Genomic DNA, 26,280 nt, shown 5'->3' with positions numbered 1-26,280 from the left:
ATTTAAGCAGCTAATGTTACAAATATGTTTTAGTCACAAGTGAATGTGCAGAGAAAAAAAATCACAGACTTAGTATTTACAGAGGACAGTTTCAAGTGTAAGAAAATACAGTGATAAATATAAAGTCTGTTAATTCATGTAAATCCACACTGTTCCCATTAAAAATGGATTGTCAAATACATTCTGTCATACAGGTTATCTTCATTAAACAGGTCATTAACATACAATCATAACATATTCTGTAAGCATCAGCTCATTCCTAAACAGCATTTATAGTTTAAAAATTTTGGGTGGGGATAATGCTGACATTTCATCCTAAAAATTGAAGTTTGTGCCAAATAAATGATGTACAAAACCCACAGCGATTTTTGCACATCTATAGTACTTTCACTTCTTCATTTGCTCTCTCTGCTGTTGGGTTTTTGTATTTGCAGTCTGCACAAATCACCCAAAACGTCTAATCTGGGTAACTTCATAAGGTGTAAAAGGTGTAACAAAATAAAATCTCTTAGTTTGTACAGTTGTCAGTTTTGCCTTTTTAACCGATGTTAGCTATAAGTTGCACCAAAATGAAAAGTTTAACCAGTTTTTAGGTCCCAAACTGTCGTCACCGATGAGAGAAATGAGTGTTTGCACACTCGTCGTAACCCGAATGCACAGCCATGTTGGAGGTACTGGAATATTAAGTGGCTAAAACTGACAGAGAGGGACTTGGTCGGCAGGAGATGGCGTGATATTTTGAGAAACTTAACATTAATAGGTGGTGAAGAGCCATATGAGCTGATCCCTTAATCTTGGAATAATGACCTGACAATTTTGCCTTCTATTTCCTGTTCCAACATGGTGATCTACCTTGTTTGTTGTCAAGCCCATACACAACTGAAGACCTTAAATGTTACAAAAGTTTGGAAACCCTACAACCAGATGGTGTTGACCGTGAAAGCCAAAGTTGGTGATCAACTGGTCTTTATATTTTAAACATTTAACTAAATATTAACTTTGATTAATTTTGGTGGACCTCTTGTCTTGACTGCAAGTAACTTAGATGCATGTTTCAGTCGTACGACTTACATCAGAAACTCTCTAAAGGACTCACTTAAAGCCGAAGTGTTTATTTAGACTTCTATTTTATGATTATACACAAACAAACGCCAGGTTTGCGCCTGCCACCAGACAACTTCACATCTAAACTTTAATCCCTCTGCTCTAATGGCCAACACCTGTCCGTCCTGAGTGCAGCCACCACTGCTCATGCCACCATCATATGTATTGTGAAAGAAAGAAAACTGCACAAAAAGTTTGGCTGCTCATCTGTTGCTGGATTTGAAATGCGTGGATAATACAGAGCTTATAAACAGGTGCTTCATTGTGGTGTGAACAATGTTGTCACAGTGTGATGTTGGAGTGGCATTTGCAGTCAAGACAAGGGGTACTAGTAGTGTACTAGTGCAACTTTTTGGATCAAAATGCTGATCTGTCACACAAATAAACAATTAAAACTGACCTTATTAACAAGGTAAGTGATGGGACACCAAAGACCAAAATTGATCATTTTAGGTAACAATTGCTGCCTTCAAATGGAATTCATGAACTCGTACTACATGTACAGGACTCGTGAACTCAAAGCAGAAAATTTCCACTTACGAGGTTGGGAAAACAAAAAGGGAGAAAATCATCAGGAACAGCTGCAAGTTTGAATGCACTGTTTACGTTCAGTACCTCCAACATGGCCGTGAAAACGCCCTATGGGACGCTTGCACAGTGACTGAGCATCCACGGTCTCGCCCTCATGTTTTTAGCGTCTCACTCTGAGTAAAACCAACTGAAATTGCACATAGAAACCCTTCACACCAAACCACATTTGTCAGTGCATGTTGTGTCAATAATGTAAGTCAGTGTTAACTGCCAACAGAGCACGTCACACCTCTGAGCTGTAGCTGTGGGTGCTGTGAAACTAATCTCACAGTAAACTGCACCGGTACCCCCGACGTGCCTTTGCCTGCTTCTACTCACACCCTCGTCTCTTGACCAACTCCTAGACCCCCTCCTTACCCTTGTTTGTCCTCTGTTAGGACAAAAGGATCTTGGCTGCATACAGCAGAATCCCCCCCAGACCAGCAGTGGCTGCGATAGCGATGACCCTCACTAAGAGGAAGTCCATAGAGTCCTCCAGCTTTGTGTGCAGCCGCAGGACCTGCCGGTGGGTGTCCTCTCGGCTGCCTGAGTTCTCGATAACATGATTGGCCAGGCCGCGCTTTTCATTGAGCGGCATCTGCGCAGCCACGCGCTGCTCGGCCTGCTCCTGGGTCAGGCCGTCCCTCTGCATCAGGCGCGATAGCTGAGTGGCAGGGTCACTGAAAAGGAACAGACAATGGAGGTTATTTATGGCGCAGCCGGGGTGCCTTGTTAAAAAATCCAGAGGCGGTGAGTCATGCTAATAAGGCACACAGAGAGAGATGGAAAGAGGTAACCAATAACTGACAAAACTGAGCTTAATGGCCAGTTTCTGTCAAAAACAAACCTCCAAATATTTAATGATGTATAAACAAACAATCTAAAAGTAGAACTATGAGGTGATGGGGGAAAATGGAGCAAACTGAGTGGTGGTCTTACCAGTAAACTACTACGGTGTGGTTCAGAAACTGAGTGAGACGTCTGGTTTCAAAGAGAAGGGGCACATCCAGCACCACATAGCGATATCCTGGGAAGAAGAACAGAGGAAGGGTAAGCATTGTGACAGAATTAATTAGCATGAACACATTTACGCGAAAATGTGAAAATACCACTCACACAATTAAGTCCATTTTAACAACACACAACAAGAAGTGCATGAGAAGTTTATTTTGAGGAACTTGAGATTTCTGGAGATGTTAAAGAATTTATGGAGCGAGTGGGAGTCATTCTGTTGCAGTAGATACTTTTTTTTAAGTTAAAGGGATAGTTCACATTATTTGAAGTGGGGTTGTAAGAGGTACTCAACCATAGTCAGTGTATTAGCTAGAGTCGATGGTGATCAGCACGCTCCCGGTTTGGAGCACAAACACGGAAGATAAATAACGACCTGCTGTAGACGGGGTCAGCAACAAAAACAAAAACACTGAAGTGGCACAATAACACAAACAAACAAACAGATCAAGCCGGCAGTGGACCAGTAACTCCTGTGTTCTGTGAGGTAAGATGAATTATTTTCCCAGAGGAGTTTGGCTGCTTTTGAGAGAGGGATATCTGGCTTGTATAACTGCAGCTTCCTGGCAGAGAAGGCTGTCTGATGGCAAAGTAAAGCTGGGAAAATATCACAAATATAGGGTGCACTCAAACTGATATTGATTTTTTTGGGTGAAATATGTTTTGGTGCTGACTCTGTACACGGCAGTACATTGCTTAGCTTCAGTGCTGGTACTCCTTTTGGTTTCTCCAAATTGCAGGCGTGTCAACCACCATCTACTGAATGGATATGTACCACGTACCAACCCACTTAAAAAATAAATAAATAAATACCCCTTAAAACTTAAAGCGAAAGCCCTGTGAGCAGCAACTATTTAATAATTTTCTCTGTTACCTTCATCTTCTAACTGATAAAATGCTGAAATATCTCACTATTTAGCTTAAAGAGAGATATTCAGCCGAAAACCTTACAGCACGCTGCTGCACTGCAACACAGCCTTGGCTCCCTTTCAGTAACATCCTCTTCCTTTTTCCTTGATAACCGATAACTGAGCCAAACTCACCTCTGAGAAAGTAGAACAGGATCTCTTTGAGCATTGCTTTATGGATCTCCGGGTGCGTGATGGAGTTCAGCAGCTTCCTCTTCTCCTCGTTGGCGAAGATGAGCTGACCGAGCTTCTGGCGGTCGATCTCCCCGTTCTCGAGCAGGATGTCAGGCCCAAAGTGATAGACGATGCGGGAATAGGCAGGAGTGTGCGGCTCCACAACTGTTCTCAAGAAAAGGCAGGGACATTTGTTATTTTTCATTGTATAACTGCTTTAATCACAGGTTCTATATATGAGATTCTGATCATTAATATGGCAGCCGACCCCTGCCTGCATAACTGACATATTTTACTGATATGTCATATTATATTCAATGCATTACAATAACAGTACAGAACAACTGATACACTGTAGAAGTAAGTCAAATAGTGAACACAATAACTGCAGGAAGTTTATGTAAAACAAGCAATTTGGAACAATTTAGAGCAGATTATTTCCTGTGAATGTTGCATCAGAGATGAGTTTTCCAGGTTTTTTATAGAAACTTTTAATACATTTCTTTGTATTCTGTATTTTTTTTATTTTTAACAATCAATCATATTTACTAGGCTTCTTTTTTGACAGCTTCAATGTTTTCTTCTCCCTGACGCTTGGTCATTGTTTTATTAGCTGTTTTGTTGTTGTAACTGTGCAGTTTTCTAATTTACACTCTAAAAACAACACTTTCATATAGTTTTTTTGAAACATACTCTTCATTATTTTACACCTCTTAAAATCAAGAAGGCTTTGTGACCACTCCTGATGTTTTGGTGACCCCCCTAGTGGGAGTCAGGACCACTGGCTTGAGAACGAGTGCTGCAGGTCTTAATTTTTGGTTTTGTTCCATAATTGTACCTTTTTGACAGGATATTTTTGCATGGTTATGGTAAAATGTATGATTTACAGATTGCACCTGATGCACTGATTGCCTTGGTTGTTTGTTCTGAATCCTTTCTTGCACCGACACTTCCTGTCCAGCCGACCAGACCCTTATGTTTGGTATGTTAGTAACAAACAGGATACTTCTTAAGGATTGGAGAGCTACCAGCGCTACTTATTTCTCGAAGCAACACACATGGTTTTTGTGAAATATGAAAGTGTACCTGGGGCCAAATTATTACATCTTAATTTCCCCGATTGTTAGCTGCAGTCCCTACTGCGTGATATGTGCAATGCACATGGGTCATGCTCTGTTTTGTTTTTCACTGGCAAGCTGAAACATTGCTGTATTTATCTCTGTTTAGTCTGGCTTTGTGTGGTGATTGTCTTTTTTTTTTACTTTTGTCCTGTTTTTGAATATGGGATGTGTGTGTGTGTAGATGCTATTCTTTCTGTTGGTGTCATAAAACATATATATACAAAATTTAAAAATAAACAGCTATTTGTTATATGAATATACGGTGGAGAAAAGGCATCCTGAGCAGAGAATGAAGTCACGCTGCCTCTGTGTGTTGTAATCCGAGCTTCTCTGTTCTTTGTTCTGGTAGTCGTCCAGCTGTGTGTGCGTGTTAGTACATGTGAGCTACGAGCTGCTAAGGGGCTCCAACTTGACTCGGAGCTGGCTGCTCTTTTCCTCGATGCGTAAGTCACTTGATGGCTACATAATGTTACGTGTCTGTTTCCATAAGTGATCAGCCAGAGTAGGCGTGATAATTAACTAGCTGTTCATGATATTATGAACTTGTTCTGAAAATGCTGCAATCGCTAGATGTCGATGAATGTCATACATAGCACCTTGAAAAAAATGTGTCAAATTATAAAAATGTATTTTTACATAATTGATCTGTAGTCAAAAATGTAACATTGTAGCACATACAACCAGTTAGAATAAGACATTATAAAATAAATACTTGGATAAGAAAATATTTGATTTTTTTTAACAGACTCATTAACCACCTGAGTGAAATTACAAGCCTTATATGTCTTTTATTGTCTTCTTCATGCAGCTGTTCACCTACTTCTGTGACCTTTTTATCTTCAGCACATAGCTAAAACTATCCCTGCAGTCAGCCAGAGACAGCCGTCGTGATTCATGCTCCCTCTCCGAGCGTTTGTCTTAATGAACCTCCTACAGGCCCAACCTCTTTATGTCCATTTCAGTATAATAATAAAAAACGTTATTACACCAGGCATAATTGAACATGTAGGCTAATCCCAATTAACACATCAGGGTTTATTTGAGAGACTGACTCCTGGAGAAGAGTTAAGCCGAATGACACTTTTGACTTAATAAATGCAAATATTTGTCTGGAGGCGGGGGACATATTCACCTACCTTTCCTGGCAACAACATCAGCATCGATAATGGGGCACCCAAGCTCCCGCAGCATTGAAGACACTGTGCTTTTCCCTGAGGCAATACCTCCTGTCAGCCCCACCAAGAACATCTTAAAAGAAAAGACACAGACAGATGTATCAAGCAGCAAGTTAAGTAATGCTGTTCAAGTTTATGGTGACTCATAGATACCAAACAGAAATTAATAAAAATTGTAATGGTGGCATAAAATAAAACTTGTAGAATGACTAAAGCTGGGCTAGCACCAATAAATTACCAGGAAATATTAAATCTAGAAATGTCACATCTCACTAAAAGTGAAAACACACAAAAGGAAATAAAAGCTGATAAATTAATAGCAGTGGAGAATGTATTCAGATCCTTTACTTCTATAAAAGTGCTACTTTCACAAAAATATATATAAAATATTTCACTACAAGTAACAGTTCTGCATTCAAAACCTTAATATCTTAAGTTAAAGTATGTAAGTATTATCAGCAGAATCTACTGAAGGAATTAAAAGTTAGAGTACTCATAATAGAGTAAATCAATGTTTACTTTTGCTTTTTTGGATTATTATCACTGCTGCATTAGTGTGTGCTGCATTTTACCACTGTGATGATTGAGACTGAGCTAACTGTCACTTCATTATACACTACTAAGTAAATTAATCCAGAGCAATGCACCACATTCTCTAAAATCATCATAAGATTGAGGGCTTTTAAATAGTTTATTTATATGTTGAAGTAAGAGAACTCATAAAGGAACACTTATTTGTTCTGCAACATAAAAAATCCACCAAATTCGGAGATACATGGTTTTCAGTGGACAGGAAGACTACTAAAACATGTAATCTCAAAAGTAATGAGTAACTAAAGCTATTAGGTTAATAGTAGAGTAAAAAATACAGTTTGCCTCTGGGATGTGGTGGAATAGAAGTATAAAGAAGCAGAAAATGGGAAATACTCAAGTACAAATACTTAAGTACAGTGCTTGAGTAAATGTACTTAGGTAGATTCCATCACTATTAATAAACAGGCTGTACTTGTTTTATTAGTATTATTAATACTTGTAGTATATTATGTATATACCGCATACACAACAGAGTCAATAAACTTTATGGTATGCAGAGAATTAGTACAATCTTAAAAGAACAAAGTCGAAAGCTATGGACACATTGAAGTGTGTGCTCTGAACTGGAGAGGCCTCACCGTCAACTTTCATGCAGCTAAACTAATTTGCATGACGTTTGATAAATGCAAATGAGTAATTTAAAGCATTCCTGGGGCTGTCGTGAGGTTTAACAACACGCCCCCTGCTGTGTAGGCACTGACCTACACTCAGTTTGTGTACTACTTATCTTACCAGTCCAGTAAAACTTGTTTGACTGGTCGGGATATCACCTTTGAAGTTATTCTTGACGAGACGGCAAGATGAAACCCTGACGAGACTTAACTGACAGCTCCTTGAATCAACTCAAACACTGAAGAGATTGACTTTTTGTTTCCAGACTTTTGCTAGTTAGCTATCCACTAACACACCTGCTATTAATTTTAGCTTTACCTTGTGAATGCGTGATACTCCTCAAATGAAGTGAATGTACTGTAGAAATCCGTGCTGAGCCACAGTGGTGGGGCTGGGGCAGTAAACAAGCAGGGATGCTAACAGGCTAACGTTAGCACCGGTGTTGTTCAGGTCAGAGCGACTACAAACATGAAGTCACACGAAACCGCCGCCATGCTCACTCCGTCCTGTCAAATATACAGTCAAAAGAAAAGGTTGGACAAAGTCGTATTAATGGATATCGCTGTCAGTAACTCTAACTTGTACTCTACTGACTGCTAGCGACCTAGCTTCTTAGCTTGACAAGCGTCACCTCAAAATTCCTCCGGCAGTTCTTCCTACTTGACGTTAGTTCCGCATCGCTATTTTCAAATTCCCACGGTCATGTCTGGAAGTGGAAACCTTAATTTGCGAAACTCTCGCGAGATCTGTACATGTTTCCTCGTTGTGCTTCTTGTCAAAATTAATTACGTCGTATAATTTAATAACACGGGTTAAAATCTGGGTTGGTTTAGTGATAATAAAAAAGCCTTTGTTAGGGTTGGGAAAAGATCATGGTTTGGGTTAAACTGATCATTCTCGCGAGATCTTTCACGGGTCTGGGTTTCCCTTCTAAATACGACCAAGTACCATTCAAACAGTAATAACACAGGATAAAAGTACTCTGTTAACTAATAGATATCACAAGAAAACCTCTCCAGTTAGTTACATACATTACAAATTATTCTATTCTACTACAAGTGTTCTGAAATTGTATGTTTAAATATGTAAATGGGTCATTGTGTAATTAATGTACCAATTTGCATACATCTCCAGATCAGAAATCTGAACACTGGATAAAGCCAGGAAAAATTCAAATTAAATTTGTTGACATATTAGAGTTTCTAGGTTTTATAGAGGGAATATTGGGTATCTGTTTTTTTTATCGCGGAATAAATCAGAAAATACTGTCAACAGCCATTAAAAATAATAATAATAATAATTTTAAAAAAAGGCATGTTTTTAGGAATTAAATATCGTATAAATCAGGCTATGAAATCCCTCCATGAAAACCTTCAGAATAAAGATGGGAATAAAACTGGAAGTTTGGTGTCTGTAAGTGCTACTGAAATGAAGACTTCTAACTCAGAATATGAGAAAAAAAAAGAGCTTATTTTGAGAAAATAGTCTTTCAAGATATTTTAAAATTCCATACATTTTACACGACAGGGTAAGGTAATGAGATACGACCACGAAACATCCCCAGCTGATCATTTACATTAAGACAATTATTTTTCATTTCTGAAAATGTTCTGTAATTTCTGAAATTCTTTGTTTCAATGTTTCAAATGAGGCATTACCTAATACTAACATTCTGAATTTGGAAAAATGTACTCACAAAAAATAAACAAAGTGTAGTAAAATAAACGCCTAGAGTAAATGTGTATTTTGGGTACTTTCTTTCTACCTGTCTGAAAGGAGACATCAATCAAAATAGGCCAAAATCTCAAAACTGACTTAAAACACAAGTACAAAAGTGTTGGCATCAAATGTATTTATCATTTCACAGGATGGGCCACTTCAGAATCCTATATATCACATTACTGGACTATAATTATCGATGCATTAAGGTATACACCACTTAAATCCTGCAGCTGGGAAAAGTGGAGCTCATTTTAATTACTTTATATTCTGCTGGGTGGCTTACCCCATAATAATATATAATTTATTTAATTCTAAATCTGCAAAGTAATTAGTGACTAAAGCTGTCAAATAAATATAATTAGTTATGTTTCACCACTGACTACAGCTGTGTTGTAAAACAAACTCAGTGACAGCAATTTTCTCCAAAACGGGTTTATTTAAGAGCAAAAGAACTATTTGCCTGAATGACAATGTAAACACACTGTTTTGATGAACAAAAAAAACATAAATCCATTGTTTTGTTTCCTGAAATAAATTGTGAAATCAATGTTTTCGCATGAACAAAAATGACTACTTTGGCAAGTCAGTCCTCCAGTAACAAAAAATATCAGCCTTCTGCTTTTTGATCTGCACTCTGTTTTGCTGACGGTGCCTCTTCAGAATCGGGCAGACTCGGGGAACGGTGGGAATGTTTGGACCTTTTCCCTCTGTGGACCGTTTCACCTCCCTTCTCCCCTTCCTCCCGCTCCAGCCTGCCTCTTTTGACAAAATGGTTTATCCTGGACTCCAGGCTCTCGCAGCACGGACGCTCCAGCAGGGGCCGGTAGTTTTTCTGCCTGCTGCCTTCTACTAGCCAGCAATGGTCGGAGGACGTTCCACCTGAGGATGGAGAGGAGTGAAACAATTTATATTGAATTTGAGTTCAGCAAAATATTGAAAAGACACGTGATGATGAAAGTATTTAAGTATCGGTGAGCAGGGGTCTAATCAAAATTAAGTGTAATGGTGCTGTTAGTGTTGAAGACATTTATGACCAAACTCTTTTTATGTCTAGTACCCTGAAGGCAGCATAACCATGCTATAAGAACAAAATAGTGCAGCACTGTTCACTGCTCGCTCTTTACTAAGAGCACTCTGTTAGGCTCAAACTATTCCTCATTGTGCAGTCTAACATCCACATCATTCCACCCAATTATGATACTGAGTTAAGTTTATATCTGTCTATAACCCAAAATCAGGACTTTGTGTCAGAGGGCTCTACATGCAAGTAAATTTGATAAAAGCCAACTTTACATTTTTAAATCTTGACACAGAGATCCAGGTGTGGACTGAATTCCCGGTGTATCGGAGGGTAAGCCCAGTGTTAAAAATTATTTCTATCCATCATCACACACAATTGGTCATAAGATCATAAACATTAGCAATATTCAATCAGCAGGTTCAGGCTTGTGTAGCTGTTTTACTTTACTGTCGAGTGTTTTTGTTTACTTGCTTTATTAACAGTTAAGCACTTTGTAACTACTGTTTTAAAATAAATATTATTATTATTACTACTACTACAGGCCATGAAAAAATACATGCTATCAAGACTGTCCTGAATACATTATAATATCATAACTACCCTTCTTGTGATTCTGTGTTTTCGCACTTAATCAATGTATGCAGGACAGCAGGAGATCCATATGCATGGAAATAATGTTGAAAAAAAGAGCCGTGCGCTCGTCTCTGTCATGTAGAAGTCCATTAAGAGCTCTGAGGAGATGCCAGGTGCAAGAATTATATATGAATATTCATCACTGTAGCCTTACTTACGTGAGTGCTGTTGACTAACGTTTGACATCGAAGACACTCGGTTGTTAAAAGTTTTGTATGTTTTTTAAAGCGGTTTTTGTGTGTGTTATTAGTCTAAACAGTAAAGAGAAAAATTATTTCAACAGAACCCCTTTATGATGGAACTTCAACTTCAGGCTAAAGTTCAAAACTTCAGAATCTGTTTGACCCCTTGAAAGTCTCACCTATGGCCTCCAAACCCTGGATCATCCCATGGAGGACGTGTGTCTTCACTGCACTCTGGGTCCAGTGTTGTTGTAGCGCAGACAGGACGTGGTTCACCTCTTCCTTCTCCTGTTTCCAGCTCAAACCTTCAAAGTGGCAGTCGAACAGCACCAGCGGGTAGTCTACCGCCATACTAGAGATAGGTAGGGGAATGTTTAAGAGAGATTATAATGTTAAAGAGAAATTTAACTGTGTTGGTGGTGCAATTTAGTTTAGTAGTTTATTGGGGCACAATGCACAAGCTGCAGTCGATTCACCTGTACTGAGGCTTCCTGGGGTTACTCTGAACATCCAGGAGCTGATTAATGACCTCTGGGGCTTCCAGTTTTTGCCCTATGAGGAGAAGCAGTGCCATCATGCATCGAACCTGCAGCAGAAAACAATAGGAAATTAACTGTATTGAGAGACTACTGTATCTTAATTGCAAAAAATGTGAGCTGCTCTTCCCGTTATTGAAACTTTGCATTTAAAAAAGTCTGGGGATCAAAACCCTGAGTTGGTGTCTCTTGATACCTGATGGTAAAGGAAGGCCAGCCCTTTGATCTCGAACATGAAGAGGTCATACGGGTCTGTGCTGGAGACGTGCTGAGGCTGCGCAGGTTTGACTGACGCCGACAGGATGGTCCTCTCAAACTGCAGGACTCCGTTGCCCACGTCCATTTTACATATGTTTCGAAAGTCATGAGTGCCTTCATATCTGTTGGGTGTCAAAGAGGTTAGATCAGGTCAGATCAGAGCTGGGACTTCAGTGGTTGATATCAGCGTTTATATCGTGTCTTCACCCACCTTTTTGCAGCCTCCGCCATTAGCGCCACATCCAGTGATCCTCGGGGGAAGTAGTAGCGGTACGTGCGGGACTGGCAGTCAAAGCGTGCACTGAAGCCCTCTGCTGCCGGTGCCCAGTCCAGGATCCTGATGTCCTGGGGCAGGACTCTGTTCAGCATCTTCACATATGGAAGCTCAGAGGAAGCAGCTTTACTCTTGGTGCTAGCATCAACTTTCTCAGGGAGTTTTACACCCAGTCCTCCACAAAACTGTGTGGAGCGCAAATCGATGGTTATGACCTGTGGAGAAGACAAGTTTACTCAATTACCAATGGACAATAACAGGAAAGAGGAATTGGAAGTCTTGAAGGAATAGTCTGGATTATTAAGTACTCATCCATAGTCACACAGAAGTCACACAATAACACACACAAACAGAAAGTGCAAAGTTAAAAATAATAATTTCGCCAATGGAGCATGGTTTGATTTGCAGAGAACAATGTCCGACTTATGTAACATCAGTTTCTCATCAGAAAAGATTTTAAAATATAATCTAGAATGTTTTTTTTTAGATATGTTTCACTGCTCCTGCTTCCCCAAACTGGACCACCATTGATTATCAACAAGTACTTCAAAAACCCCACTTTAAATATCCCAACTATCCTGTAAATGTATGCAAGATCGTATAATTTTTCATTTGGAGTAGAATAAATGACACTTAGGAGTCTCAGTGAACTCACCTGGGAGAAAGCACTGACGCCTTTATCAGTGCGACCACAGCGGTGGTAGTTGGAGGTCTGTCGGTCCTGAATGAGCCGCGTCTTCAGCAAAGCTTCAAAGAGTCTGGCCTCCACTGTGTTGTCTGTGTTCTCCTGAACTGCAAACCCCTGGTAGGCCCAGCCCAGGTAGGCCAGCCGCAGGGCCACATGGCGGCGGGGACGGACAGAGAAGTTAAAAGGACGCCCTTTGACTGCTTTTTTACGTTTTTTGCTGCTGCTGCTGGTGCCACCATCATGTCTGCAGTCTGTGTTTTCATTGGGAGATGGACTGGACATCGGCTCAGTATCGCCTCCAGCTCCACTCATCACCTTCAGCTGAGACTTGAGCTTCTCCAGCCCTGCCTCCAGCTCCTTTATTCGCTGGATCACAGCCTCTGACATGCTGCTTAATAAAGAGAAAAGCAACGAATGAGTATCTCCGTTATCTAATAAAACCGCACTTAATTACCTACATGCGTTATTATTCTTGTTTTACTTTCAAGTCAAACCAAGTTAAGCAGTTTAATTTTACTTTTGCTAGATGCACCATCAGATGTCACAACATTCAACCACACAGCTAGCTTGAGTGTTTACAGGCTAAGGACTACACACAGTCTGTTATCTATTGTTTTTTTTTGTTTACAAAACAGAACGACATAGAGACTGGTTGTTGTTTTTATTCATAATATCGCAATGAAACACTTTACCTTTGATTTTAGTCTCAATTTTGCTGACAAACCTGTTGTTTCTCAGTCAATTTTCTGGGTCGGTGGCGAACACGTTACTTTCTGTGCTTGTGACACGAGCCGGACCAATTTAGAGAGCGGACATTTCCTTTAGAGGATTTCTGGGAAATGTAGTTTACTACTTAATCAGCTGAACCTGAGTGATTACATTCGTTATTAGGGTAATGCTGAATACCCTAAAATAATATTAATACAGATCATATTTTCTCTAGTATGTTAGCCTTTTTAAAATGTAAAATATTGGATAATTTTACATCTTCACTTCCTTATTACTTTCAATATCACTATCAATATTTTCCTTTTTTTTTTTTTTTTTTTACTTATCTTACTTTTAATGTTATTTTATTAGGCATTGTGTTTTTACATTTAATCCTTATACCGTGATCTTTGTGACTCAGGGAAAGGGCGCCACAGCTCGGAGGTGCTTCCTGGGGCTGCTGCTGGCAGGTGGGCGCCCTCCTCACTGTGCCTTTCTTGAATCCAAAAGGTCAAAGGTCAACCTCACAGTGATATCATAATATTCAGTATTGCAATAGGTGCTTCATCATCTGCTCTGTTGCCTGGTGGGTATCTACGCTCTACTCAGTGCACTTTTCTAGTCTGCTAACATTCGGCCACCGAAAATGCACCTTGGTTACCAAATTTAGGGGCTTAGTGGCCCATAGGGCCAATTATTAAAACATTAACATCCATTTCCCCACCTCTAAAAATGTAGTGATTCCACTGTGTCCACCTGAGATTTGGATCTGATGCATTACTGTGACAATTGGGCGATCACAGAGAAAAACTGAAGCAGAATGTCACCGATACGAATGAATTGGAGAGACCAAGCTACATAATCATGAAATTTCAGTTAAATAATTTTATATAAAACAAATGAATCCTTTAGAAAAATGCATGTTCCTCTTGTACTCACTAACTCACTAACACTGCAGAATTTTCTATGTTGATATCTTCACCAACATCTCACAAACCTATTCCAATTTAGCTTGAGAGAAAATAGTTTTAAAAGTTCTTGGGTCACATGAAAAGTCCGAACACCGAACCACAATGAACCACTTCACCAGGATGTATGACACATTTATTGAAGATGTGCATAGTATACATGAAATTTTAATTTGCAACTATTATAGCAGGTGTTTTCGTGTTTTTGGCCATAATAGACCAAAAAATTAATTTGTCAGTTAACTTTGTAACTTGTTAACAAAGCACAGTATAGAGGAGATAAACTAGAAAAGCAAAGCAAATATGTTAAATGTGATGAAAAGACAAAAACATGTGATGTTGGAAGTCATCTGCACTTGAGGACGACGACACATCAGCCGAGGTTCTCATAGCTTTTTCGTTTTATGTCCAAACACAAGCACACCCCGACTAACACTCCAAAAACCTGTAACGAGCAAAAAGGTTATAAGTTACTGGCAGCAAATGAACTCAGCGATGGGTCAAAATGGTTCTTTTCTCTGTCTGTAATTTCTAATTAATCCTGGATTTCACTTCCCGAGGCAGACAGGATGAGATAGGCTTTATTATCATTCATGCCATCCTCTATACTCACCTTTAAAATGTCTGCTTTATCACTGCTTACATGAATATTTTCTCATGCAAGTTGTGGAATATGCATTCAAATAATTTATTTAAATAAATTACTAAATAATGCAGAGAAATGCATGTTTTTTTTCTTAAGATACATTGACACGTTTCTGTTTTTTCAGGCTATTCAGAGGTAAGGTTTTACCTTGTTGCCAGGGACAACAGATGCAATTTAGAGCTCTGTTTACCTGTTGATCAATTAGCAACTAAACAAATTAATGGCAGAGAGAAGACAAAAGACACTCTTCAACATGACATTCTCATATGCAAGAAAAAAAATCATTTGAATGCTGCAGAACACTTTACCTCTGTGATTCCAAGAGCGATGCAGACAGCACCGACCCACAGCAGGTTTTTCAGCAGAAACACTTTGATAGCCCAGATACAACCCTGAGGAGGAGCACACACTCTGTATCATTTGTTCACAGAAATTGGATGAAATGGTTGTGAACTTTAAAATGAGATTTTTTCCCAGCAGACCTTTGTATGTATTTTCTCCTTGTTCTGTCCGCAGCCCTCGCTCTTCACCTGGCAGCAGGAGTCTGGCACGGCATCGTGGTTCTCCCAGCCCACGCTGCTGGACCAGTCCGAGCTGCCGTCTGCGCCACAGCACCTGAGCTGCGGCGTGAAGATTTAAAATACATGAGGACCGCACTGAAGCGCCTTGTGTGTCTGTCTATTCATGATGCCGCTGTAAAACCCAATGAAACTAAAGGACAAGTTTACACATGCCCACATGTGCAATGAAACTGTTTTTGTTTGTCACTGCTTTGAAGAAATCCCCTTTGAAGGTTACATACTTTTTTAAAAATCAAAATTAAGACTTCTTGCCCCTTAATCTTTTATATTATAGGAACAATATCTCTTGATGGCTAGTATGGACAGGAGAAACAGCTGCAGCAACCAAAACTATCTCGGTGTACATATGGGTATGTGAATATTGTTTTAAGACCAATTTGAAAAATGTGAAAAATTAAATTAAATTAATTAAATGTGTTTAATAGAAACAATCATATGTTTACAATAGATGCCTACTGTGCTTCCTATACATTTTAAATTATATATTCCTATAATTAATTGGAGAGGAAAGGAAAAACAAGGGTGTGACACACTAATCTATGTTTTTGGACTTTTACTCAAATTATGAAATTTTTGGTGGAATATTGAATAAAGTGAACATTTTTTACAATGCAGCCATTTGAGAGACGTCTCGAGGGAAAAATTTGTGGAGCTGTTAAGAACTCACTGACATTTGAAAGTAGGACGTCAAAAGTCAGAAAGGTTGGAAACCACTGGTTTAGTCTGTACCACTGTGTCGCATTATAAAAGCTTGTTATAATTATCCCTTGTGTAGAAACTTCATCTTTGAAGTAACTAAAACTGTCAAATAAATGTGAAAACTGCTTCTCCAGTCATGATTTACTCAGAGTTTTTCTTTATAAGATAAGATAAAAAAGATAAATCTCTGCATGTCACCTTTTCCTGGATTCTGTTGATGGCGTGTTTGTTGTCCTCCTTGTACTCCTGAATCACCTCTCGTGCTTTGGAGTCGACGCCACTGTTCATCCGTAGGAGGGCAGCCTACAGAAACGATAAGGTTAAACTGTTGTTAGTGGTCTGACCTTGGTCTCTTATAATTTCCTTATTTCAGTGTCTCACCCTGCTGCGGAAAACGTAGAAAGCAGCCCCTGTGAATATCTCCATCATGATGATCACGATCAGGATACAGATGAACTGGGTCATAAAGAAACAGACAGATCATGTCCCATATCTCTTAAAAAACCTTGACACAGTCTTTCAGCATATCTTGAGAACAACTGTCAGTTGCATATCTGATGAAACATCTCTTGGCTGCTCCAGATCTTTACAAGAATGTCCAACAGGTACGTTCTCAAAAAAATATATGAGGAAATATTTCAAACTCATTGAGGAGCATGATGTCACTTACACAAGCCACCATAGAGGAATTGTTAAAGAAAGCCCCGAGATGGCCCAAGAGGGACACAAGGGTGATGGTGACACCCACTGCGATGAGGACTATAGAGACTTTAGACAGGCCGCTTCCTGTAAAAGTGCCCATCTGTGAGAAAGTCGAGTGTTGCAGCACTCCGATAGTGATGAGGGCGACCCCAGATGCCTGAAAAACACATTTAACAACTGGAAAATTAATGCAGCGCTTCATATAGCAACGCCGAACCCAGGGAACCCAGCTCTGCTGGCGATTTCATGCCAGTCTTCTGCCAGCTGGCTGCAGTGTGGAACTAAAATCAGTGTGAGGAGGGAACCAGAAGTGAGGACGGTGGACAAGTCTGATCTCTGAAAGTGTGCAAAATAAGAAACACTGAAATCAAGTATTACATTACATTTGTAAATGTTATTATTTTTATCAACTGACTTAACATTTCAGTAAGTTTGTGCAAGTACTCAACTGTGTAATTCCTCTGTGCATTATTTTGGTAAACACTCCATCAGTACCAGATCAATAAATGAACTTTGTTTATAATATCCTTGCTTTTTAACACACTTATTTATCAACACAATTTTTTCAGCATTATTGTTTATGGACACTGTTGTTATATATTGTAGTGTATATTTTGTTTTACTCTTATTTTGCCTATATATACTGTATATTGTTGTTATATATTATAGCATTATGCACACATTTTAAATTTCTAAATTCTTTTATTTTCTTATAATTCTCTATTTTAGAGTGCTACTCTTGGATGGGAGTAACTGTAACATGACACAACTTCCTCCTGAGGATCAATGAAGTTCTGATCATGAATCTAAAATTCTGTATCTGTAATCACATTTGACAGTTTTGTGCATTAAGTTGGCATTAAAAAAAGTTTTTAACCTTCTTAAATGGACAGTTTTGCAAAATAAACCTGTAATTTTGCTTTAAATTAAATTATAAGGAGTTATAAAATATTTTTCATTAAGTCTTTTCATAGAATAAATATTAGATGACCCTGGGTTATACATTCTGTGCCCTTTTTTTGTGTCTACACCATATAATAATCAGGATTTTTCTAATAATTTATTTTATTTTTGGACATGGATGGGCTGGTCCATCCGGCCATGAGTCGGGCTGATTAACTTCCATATTTGTTCCTGTTTCTCTGCTCTGCTCATCCTCTGAGACCCCTGGGACCATCTAATATGAATAATAGTTTGATATGGTTGGAGGAACAAATTAATTCTCTAATTTTCTTTCAAATGATACCACAAATTATTTCCACTCTCCTGCATCTTCTTTCGTATTCCCTTGCATACATGAACAATATCTGACAAGTGAAGAATTACAGTTACTGTAGACTTCATTTGCTTATTCAAAACCATGATGCTTCTGCCAGCATGATGGGAAAAAAGACTGTTTAAGTCATTATAATGAGAAACTTTCTCAAAATAGTGACCTTGTATCTCTAAATAATAACTTAATATCTCAAAATAATGACAGAATGTCTCAAACCTTCCCAAAATACTGACTTAGTAACTCAGAATTATGAGAAACCTTTTCTAAGTCATTATTTGGAGAAATTTTCTCATTACTTTGAGATACCAAGCCATTAATTTCTGATACTAAGTCATTATTTCAAAATGTTAAGTCATTAGTTTGAGATATTTTGATAAAGTTTGTCATGATAATAACTTAGAGAGTCTGTTTTTCATTACACTGGTGAAAATGGGCTTCCATATGAAAAAAGTACTGTAAAAGCAGCTTAGTTAAAAATCTGAAAACTGTTTTTTTTTACTTTTACTGCTTCTTCTACCGATAATAAATACCTTTAAAAAAATCCCACTTTGTGTAGCCTAGTTGTTATTTTTATCATCCATGTTTTCAGTCATCACTGTTCCAAAACACTTCATTTTTTAAATTACTTGCATTACTCACCAAGAAAATAAGATTGAAGAAAATAAACACGCATTTGATGCTGCACATTGTGAAAACCTGATGCGGACAATCCAAGTTGGTAATGTAACAAAAGATAAACGAGAACACAGCGGACTGAAGAAACACCTGCTGAGCAACTAAACGTAACTCAGTAGTGAGTGTGTCACCTGACCTTATGGAAATGAACAGGTAGCCTGATAAAATTTAAACTGATGTATCACATGAAAACGCAAAGTTGCTGTTGGACTATTTGAATTACAGCATCAGTGAAGAGCAACATGAGCCATAAAATATGATAAAGTGAACATTGGGTATAGTATCCTGTACTCTGTTGTAGGAATATAATGTGAATATCAGCCCAATGATTTGCTTTGACAGCTACATGTCTTCGTAACGTTTATATAAACCCACGCTGGTACTGTAAATCCCCATTACTTTATCAAATGAGCTAATATGATTTACTGCACAATTAAAGTATTTTGTAACACTTTCTATGACAGTAATGCATGATGCATTATAAGCAGATAAGCTGATCTAATACATTTATAAGGCTTTATAAAAACTATGAATGTTTATAATCATGCATTACAACTTACAACTAGGTTTGTACAGTATTATAAGCGGTGGACATGATGTATTACAAGTTCAGCCTTCATAATGATTTATCACCCCATGCCATTTTCATAAGACACTACAATGCATTTATAAGGCTTTATAAGTTTATAATCATGAATGATAAGATTTATACAGGTGTTATAAGCATTAGCATTCATGGAAACAGGGTTTGAAAGAGTAAACTGAATATGAATAACTGCCAGTTATAAAAACACATAGTGAGCCGCTCCAACGTGTCATAATAAATTTTAAATTCTAATTTTCTGAAATGAAATAATGTTTTATAAACATCAATAATAAACTTAAGAATTACTATGTGAGTTTTAAGTAAAGTGACAGCACTGTATAAGGTTAGTAACAACTTTATTATAGATTATAATCTGTTATGATAAGTTAGAGCAGCCCTCTTCCGGCTACAGTTATAATGTGCTGTGTAATGTAGGACTCACATTCTTCTTTCAAACACTGTTACTGTCACGTTGGCATGGAGTTATAAGGCATTATGAATGCTGAAATTTTAATATATTATATCCATCACTTATAATACTTTATAAACCTTGTTCTAAGTTGGCATGCATGATTACAACCATGTATAAAGAGTTTTATAAATGCATTATAATGTCTTATGAATGTGGTTATAATGCATACCTTCATAGAAAGTGTCTATTCAAAAAGATGATTTGCTCTGTAACCAGTAAATCACACCTAATCTTGTCTATGAAATATCTGATAAATGTACAGAGAAATAAGAAGAGAACATGAATTCTGAAAGAAATGCAGTTTCTTTCTGTCATAGCTTTACATGAAGCCGTCTGACTGCTGGAACTTTGAGCTTCAGGGCTTCTTCCATCCTTTTGAGGACCAAACTCTCCCCTGGAGCGTCTCCACCAACATATGGAGCAGCTGCAGGAAACCTGACCCAACGCCACCACGGGCTGGAAGAGGACCGAGGCCTCTGGCTGCGGCACAGTAATCTTCGTCACAGTAGAGGGTGAGCGGCCGGGACGCCTGTGACACCCTGCCAGACTCACATCTCTTCCCACCCATTCATGTGTTTTCCTGCATCCATCTCCTGTGTGTTCTTCTCTTCCCTCCGTTTTCTGCTTTCTTAGAGCTCGAGCCAGAGTGCATCAGGCTGTGAAGGACCATGCTGCTTTCTAATTTCAGACGGCATTGGAAATTCTGTTCTTTACTCTGTCCTCATTAATACAGCTGATTCACAGCAGGCTCTTTGAACGTACACACTGTAAAATCTAATAAATTGGGTGTAAAATTATGCGAACTCATTGCCTTAAAAAAACTAAGTGAAGTAAAGTTGTAATTTTTAAAGTAAAAATAACTTGTTTATTTTAAGTCCACAATACTTAGACTAACTTGTCTACTTTGAGCCCAGAATACTTTAATTTGTTAATTGTGAGTGCACAAAAGTTGGACTAACTGAGTGTGCAACACTAATATCAACACTTTATGTATCTATAAACACACTGTACTCTTTGTTGACGGTACTGGCCAGATAACTTGATACATAAGGTAATATTGTGAACTGAACACCCTTCATCCCCGAAGATATTTTTATTTTGTGAAGAAATTTTTGGCAAGCGAAATACATGAAAGGCTGTAGGATTTCCACCAGCCGATAATTGCCAGTTTTATCTGGTAAAATTATAACTGAAAATGGATAAAACGTCAGTATATTTCTTCATAAAGAATTTAAATGAAGCAAATGTCAGATATCACATATCTGAGTTTCTTTATATATATATATATATATATATATATATATATATATATATATATTTTTTTTTTTTTTTTTTAAATTTGAGTAATATTTTGTGTATTCTGTTGTATTATTTTATTCCATATTTTTTTTTTTCACTTGTAAATCTTTTATTTTCATATTTTAGGGGCCAGTTAATAAACAAAAATTAATAATATCTTTAACAAAAATAAAACAGCATAAATAACAATTTATATATTCATTCTTAATTAAAGCTAGAAACATCTGGTGGGCCGAATCAAACATTATGGTGGGCCATCTTTGGTCCAGGCGCCCCAGTTTGGGCAGCCCTGATCTGAATAAAGACTAACAGGCTCTGCAGAGGCCAGATGAGTCTGTTTTTTACTTTCAATGACTGGATGGTTTGAGACAATTTGTTTTAGAGGCATTTTTCATTCTCACTTATGTAAAATGCCTCTAATTTATGGGATACTTAAGTGCAAGAGTAATGTACTTAGTTACATTTCACCACTGAAAAAAAGCATAACATCCAAGTATTCGGTTTGTTTAAGTGAACTCAAGCACACTGAGTTTGGCAGCTTTTTCGAACTCAAAGTGCAAGTAACTTATTTAAAATGAGTGTTAATAACAAGCTGATAAAAACCGAGTTAGGTGAACTCAGTATTTGATGTTAGTGTTTACAGTGTATGAGGGGAAAGATCTGGACAAAACAGACTCAGTCGCAAAGTTTTGCACAAAAAAGGACACACAGTACAGAGTATCATCTGTCTGGCAAAAGTTGACGTGAGTGTGTGGTTGTGTCCTTCTATCTGTTCATTACCAACTCTCTGTCCACGAAGCCTTATCTACTTGTTCTTATTTGCCTGCAAAGAAATACAAGCTGAGGAGATAAAGAAGAAAATGTTGGACTACTGAAGTTACGTCACCTCTCACAGCCCTTAAGACAGCTGTTTTGTCATTGTGGATGTTTATTTGAATACTTGAGTGGACTGTCTTCTGTACGCGTCAATGCTGGTGGACAGATTTTGATCATTTCTGCAATGTGAGGTGTGCAACCACAGGAGGGCCCCATTCCATTTTTTTTTTTTAAACGAACAAATGCTTCCAGTATTTGAGCATCTGCATCACTTCAGTGTGGTGGCAGGCATGTGTTTGAAGGAGTTTGTGGGAACAGGGTAACACAGAGCCTCCGTGTCTTTGATGGACTTCATGGGAACAGGATGTTAAATGATTACCATACTTGGAATACACAGTCAGAGAGAGAGAACATTGTCCTTCCCACTCTTTGCTTTTCCTGTTTTGAATTCCATAAGACTCGGTCAAAACCTTGTATGACTTCCGTCTGATAAGGATAATTGCCTAGGAAAGAGGTGGGGTTCTGCTGTTTGCTCCACAGATTATTAAGATATAAGCTCCTTGTACAATAATGTCATTATTATATAGCGGAAACGATGCATCACAGAGTGGATTACAGCTTATAGGACACTCTGTGGCATCTTTTTTTTTACCTTGTATGTATTATTCTAAAGAATGTGCAAGAGCCTCAGTGATGAATCCACATTTTTCAGAGGTGATTTGACGATGATCTTTTATTTATTGTTATTTTTTTATTTATTCCAAAACTAATCAGATCAGACGCATCAGTTAACATGAATGTAAAGAACAGAAAAACAGGTATAAACAGTCTTTGCAGTACATGTAAATCCAAAATGCAGTATGTACATATTTGGGCAAAATTTTGTTAAGACCAGACACAGCCATAAGAAGGAATAATTTTTTAGATTTTTTGGAAAAAAGAAAGAAACATGAGCAAAACACACACACACACACACACACACACACACACACACACACACACATACATACACACACAAACACACAAAAACCACCAAAGTTACCCTTCATCGCTATTTTATACATAATAATCTTAACTGAAATTTGAATGATTTTCCCCTAAATGTAACCAAGTTTTCTGTGTTTCCTGCTATTTTATAAATAATTATATTCATAATTCTAGCCCAGATTTTAACCCAAACCACGATCTTTTCCCCTAAACCCGAGAAGAGCAAGTTACTTATAATTTTAATCCAAATTTTAAACTTAACCTAGTGCATAAATAAAGCAGTGATAAACTCTAGTCTTTATGGGAATAATAAAACCAGTAAAATGTTAGCTTGGTAGAATAACATCAGCAGTAGGCTACCTAATAACTGATCAGATAAAGATTAAATAGTGAAAATGTCAACAAAATGAGGAGCAGATTAAGTAAAAACAAGGCTATTAGACTCAAATGACTTGAAACCGTCGAGAGGCTAAAGGACAAACAAAAACAGCAGAGCACATTTTGTTTGGATGCTGCATTTTCCCTGCCCTTTTATCCAACACAGAGTGCAGAATCTAAATTTATGATAAACTATCAGTCTAAACAGAAATAAAATTAAAGTTCTTCAATTTGTAACCGTTCATAGTTTTCTTAAGAGTTTTAAAATCCTTTTTTCTTGAAGTCACTGTTTCTGCATGTTCTGCTCTCTGCTGGTCTTACTGTATTTATTCCTCAAACCACATCTGTGTAAACTGTTTTCATTAAGAAAAAAAACTGGAAGTGTTGTTGTGCTTGTATGTGTGCGTGTTAAGTAACATTCGTGACTTTTCTTTACATTGGAGAGCCCAGAATTGAGTGGAGCAAGTCAGTAAACAGGTCTGGTCCATCAATCATCTGAGCTTTTAGCGCCAAGGGAGCATGTTTGTAGTCTAAAGTAAATTATGTGCCTCCTACCATGTGGGACTACTTAGCTATGCATACCAGACTGTGTAGCCGCTTCCTTACATTCTTGCTCTGGATACAGCTGAGTGAAATGTGTCCATTTAAAGCCACAACATAGAGACTCATTTATTTAAGGGGGCGCTTTTAGAACGATATTATGCAACCATTGTTATTGCTGTAGCAGTATGCACAGGAATCACTCAGTGTTTGTCTTAATCAGCCACAAATGTAGTGCTTATCTAATGCTAATTCCATATTTCCATGTCAAACTCATTTGTGGTTTATACTAAAACCGTATATCACTTGTACATACATCAGCTTGAGGTGTATTTAGACAAATGACAATGGTTCACAGGGTTTTTTTCTACCTGCACAATGTGGTGTGACGTATTTTATGAACTGCATGTCTGCTTAGTTCTTGTCAACACTACAGTAATGTTGCGTTCACCTACAAACTCAGTGATTTTCCATCGTCACAGGTATTTCACTTTTCACAGTTGACACATATTGTTAATATTATTTACTGTTTGTTTTGTGTGTTGTGTTTTTGATCACGTGCAGTGTCTTAGATAGCCATAGCAACATTAGCATCATCGTCATCATCATTTAGACAATGTTGGTAAGTTGTGTATTTGAATATGTCGTTAAAATGAAGATGACAACATTAGCTAGCCAGCTAATGTAGCTGATGGTATCTTAGGCACTGAGGTGATTATCAAAATGCTCAAAAACAGATGACCAGTAAATGCAATTAAACTGGGACAAAACAAAAAGTTTTTGATTTTTACTCTTCAGTCATGCTGTGAAACAACGGGCTGATTTTTACAGTACATTTTTTAAAACCATAATTCTAAAGGCTAAAGTTGTTATGATAATGTTATGATAATGTTATGAGTGAAACACATCTGATTGCAATGTATGCTATACCTGATTAAACCATGTTATAAAAACTTACAGAGTTGACAGAAATATGGGACAGGGGTGTTTTCTGACACGGAGCAAGTTTAGAATTTAAAAAATGGAAGCAAGCCAAAACATTTCAAAAATTACATATATTTAATACATATAAATCATTAAAGAATAAAATAAAAAAATGGAATCAGTGTGGTGGTATTCATTATTTTGATTTTTTTTTTTTTTTTTTTTTTTGCCAGTTCTCAAGAATGGATGAAACACAGTCATCAGTTTTAGTCATCAACTTACTGCTGGTGTCATTTTTTTTTTACCACATTATTTTTGCTGTGCTCGAAGCACTTCGCCATCCAGAAATGTTGGTATTTGATGTCCAGGAAATGACACTCAGCAATCAGTTATCTTTCTGGTGTGTTTACGAACAGTTCGGAGAAATACTGCTGACTCAACCATTAAGGATGAAGAATCACTAAGTTTGCAGGCAACATTAATAAAGCGTTGATGATAAACAGCCATGCAGCTCGTAAAACAGACATTGTGCAAGTAGAGAATTGCCTTGACGCTCACATAAACAAATAAATACACAGCATCATGTTGAAAGCACTTACTTGATCTCATATTTAACAGTGACATTGGTTGTCTGGCTGTGAGCCAGTGGTTGTGATTAGTGGGCTGATTGAAGACAGGTGTGTCTGGGTGTGTCTCCGCTCTGTTGTCTACTTCTGCCACATGCAGCAACGCTTCTGACATTCAGTCTTCTGTGTGCAGACCCTGCAGGCTCGGTGGATTTTGGGTAGAGTTCAGCTTCCTGGAGGTTGACTTGCGGTTGCATGCTGGTGGGTCAGAGAGGCCTGACATTGGGTGATGTGTTGGAGGAGGAGGAGAGCAGCCTTGGACAAGTGGAGTGACAGTTAGCCCTGGTTGTTTTCCCCTCCCTTCCTGCTCCCTTTCTCCTAACTGTTCCCCCTCTTTTCGAACACTTATCACTTACCATCAGTGCAGTGAAGGGTTTTTTTATGCTCATGGGAGCTGTGTTTTTAGGAGCAAGAGTTCCTGGTAGGGTCTCCCAAGGCAAACTGGTCCAAGAGGAAGGGTGACAGACCCTACAAATCAGCCACTAAGGTGCTGAAGCATCCTTGCCTAGGGAAGTGAAAGTGGGGCCCTTCCTGGAGCAAGATTTTGGTCGGGACAGCCTAAGCTTGGTGGCAAGCAAAGGCTGTGACGTAGGCGTGCTGACTCCTGTCTGGCATCGTAGACTGGTCTTTGAGCTGAAATAATAAAGCTTCTCAACCTTTTTTTCTGTGATGTGGTCCTTTTGCCTGTTGCTGAGACTAGTCAGCTGAGAACATTAGGGTTGTCTGCAAAGTACTAGAGTGGGTGTTAGTAGGTAAAATGAAATTAAAGTCAGCGAGGCTCTTGCAGAACTTCAGTGAAAGTGCTTTTCTGAGC

General features: G+C 38.2%; 3 protein-coding genes across 5 annotated transcripts; all 3 read right to left on the bottom strand.

Annotated features, from left to right (window-relative positions):
- Positions 1–2,000: 2,000 nt before the first annotated feature.
- dcakd (dephospho-CoA kinase domain containing) lies at positions 2,001–7,934 on the bottom strand. 2 transcript variants are annotated; one of them, XM_084741235.1, is made up of 6 exons: positions 7,901–7,934; positions 7,588–7,775; positions 6,025–6,136; positions 3,729–3,932; positions 2,614–2,701; positions 2,001–2,354 (listed from the first exon to the last, which is right to left on the bottom strand). In XM_084741235.1, exons 3-6 carry the CDS (start codon positions 6,134–6,136, stop codon positions 2,069–2,071), a joined length of 690 nt encoding a protein of 229 aa, XP_084597361.1. In that variant the 5' UTR covers positions 7,588–7,775; positions 7,901–7,934; the 3' UTR covers positions 2,001–2,068. The 2 variants fall into 2 exon arrangements, with proteins under 2 accessions (XP_084597361.1, XP_084597360.1); XM_084741234.1 differs by lacking the exon at positions 7,901–7,934 and having other exon boundaries at positions 7,588–7,894.
- A 1,663-nt stretch (positions 7,935–9,597) lies between these two features.
- pus3 (pseudouridylate synthase 3) lies at positions 9,598–12,982 on the bottom strand. The gene is made up of 6 exons (XM_084741236.1): positions 12,551–12,982; positions 11,833–12,110; positions 11,560–11,743; positions 11,304–11,413; positions 11,007–11,179; positions 9,598–9,870 (listed from the first exon to the last, which is right to left on the bottom strand). Exons 1-6 carry the CDS (start codon positions 12,968–12,970, stop codon positions 9,599–9,601), a joined length of 1,437 nt encoding a protein of 478 aa, XP_084597362.1. The 5' UTR covers positions 12,971–12,982; the 3' UTR covers position 9,598.
- A 1,468-nt stretch (positions 12,983–14,450) lies between these two features.
- LOC146312088 (CD63 antigen-like) lies at positions 14,451–25,606 on the bottom strand. Of its 2 annotated transcripts, none has more exons than XM_084741013.1 (7): positions 18,803–19,213; positions 16,856–17,044; positions 16,567–16,641; positions 16,384–16,488; positions 15,388–15,525; positions 15,214–15,297; positions 14,451–14,704 (listed from the first exon to the last, which is right to left on the bottom strand). In XM_084741013.1, the coding sequence occupies exons 1-7, from the start codon at positions 18,848–18,850 to the stop codon at positions 14,633–14,635; spliced, it is 711 nt and encodes a 236-aa protein (XP_084597139.1). In that variant the 5' UTR covers positions 18,851–19,213; the 3' UTR covers positions 14,451–14,632. The 2 variants fall into 2 exon arrangements, with proteins under 2 accessions (XP_084597139.1, XP_084597140.1); XM_084741014.1 differs by lacking the exon at positions 18,803–19,213 and adding an exon at positions 25,440–25,606 and having other exon boundaries at positions 14,452–14,704.
- Between the last annotated feature and the right edge of the window lie 674 nt (positions 25,607–26,280).

Source organism: Lutjanus erythropterus, chromosome 17 (assembly GCF_056507025.1).
Source record: "Lutjanus erythropterus isolate fLutEry1 chromosome 17, fLutEry1.hap2, whole genome shotgun sequence".
Lineage (NCBI taxonomy): Eukaryota > Metazoa > Chordata > Actinopteri > Lutjaniformes > Lutjanidae > Lutjanus > Lutjanus erythropterus.
Note: the sequence above shows the minus strand (reverse complement) of the source record. Positions and strands in the feature narration are given on the sequence as shown.

Coding starts and splice junctions, on each gene's coding strand:
- dcakd (XM_084741235.1), bottom strand. CDS start 6,136: ATGTTCTTGGTGGGGCTGACAGGAGGTATTGCCTCAGGGAAAAGCACA. Junction 3,933..6,024: donor TGATGTTGTTGCCAGGAAAG/GTAGGTGAATAT, acceptor TCTTGAGAACAG/TTGTGGAGCCGCACACTCCT. Junction 2,702..3,728: donor CCTGTTCTACTTTCTCAGAG/GTGAGTTTGGCT, acceptor TCTTCTTCCCAG/GATATCGCTATGTGGTGCTG.
- LOC146312088 (XM_084741013.1), bottom strand. CDS start 18,850: ATGTGCAGCATCAAATGCGTGTTTATTTTCTTCAATCTTATTTTCTTG. Junction 15,298..15,387: donor AGGAGAAAATACATACAAAG/GTCTGCTGGGAA, acceptor GCTCCTCCTCAG/GGTTGTATCTGGGCTATCAA. Junction 14,705..15,213: donor TCGCTCTTGGAATCACAGAG/GTAAAGTGTTCT, acceptor TGCTCGTTACAG/GTTTTTGGAGTGTTAGTCGG.
- pus3 (XM_084741236.1), bottom strand. CDS start 12,970: ATGTCAGAGGCTGTGATCCAGCGAATAAAGGAGCTGGAGGCAGGGCTG. Junction 12,111..12,550: donor GCGTCAGTGCTTTCTCCCAG/GTGAGTTCACTG, acceptor TCTTCTCCACAG/GTCATAACCATCGATTTGCG. Junction 9,871..11,006: donor CCAGGGTTTGGAGGCCATAG/GTGAGACTTTCA, acceptor CTCCATCCTCAG/GTGGAACGTCCTCCGACCAT.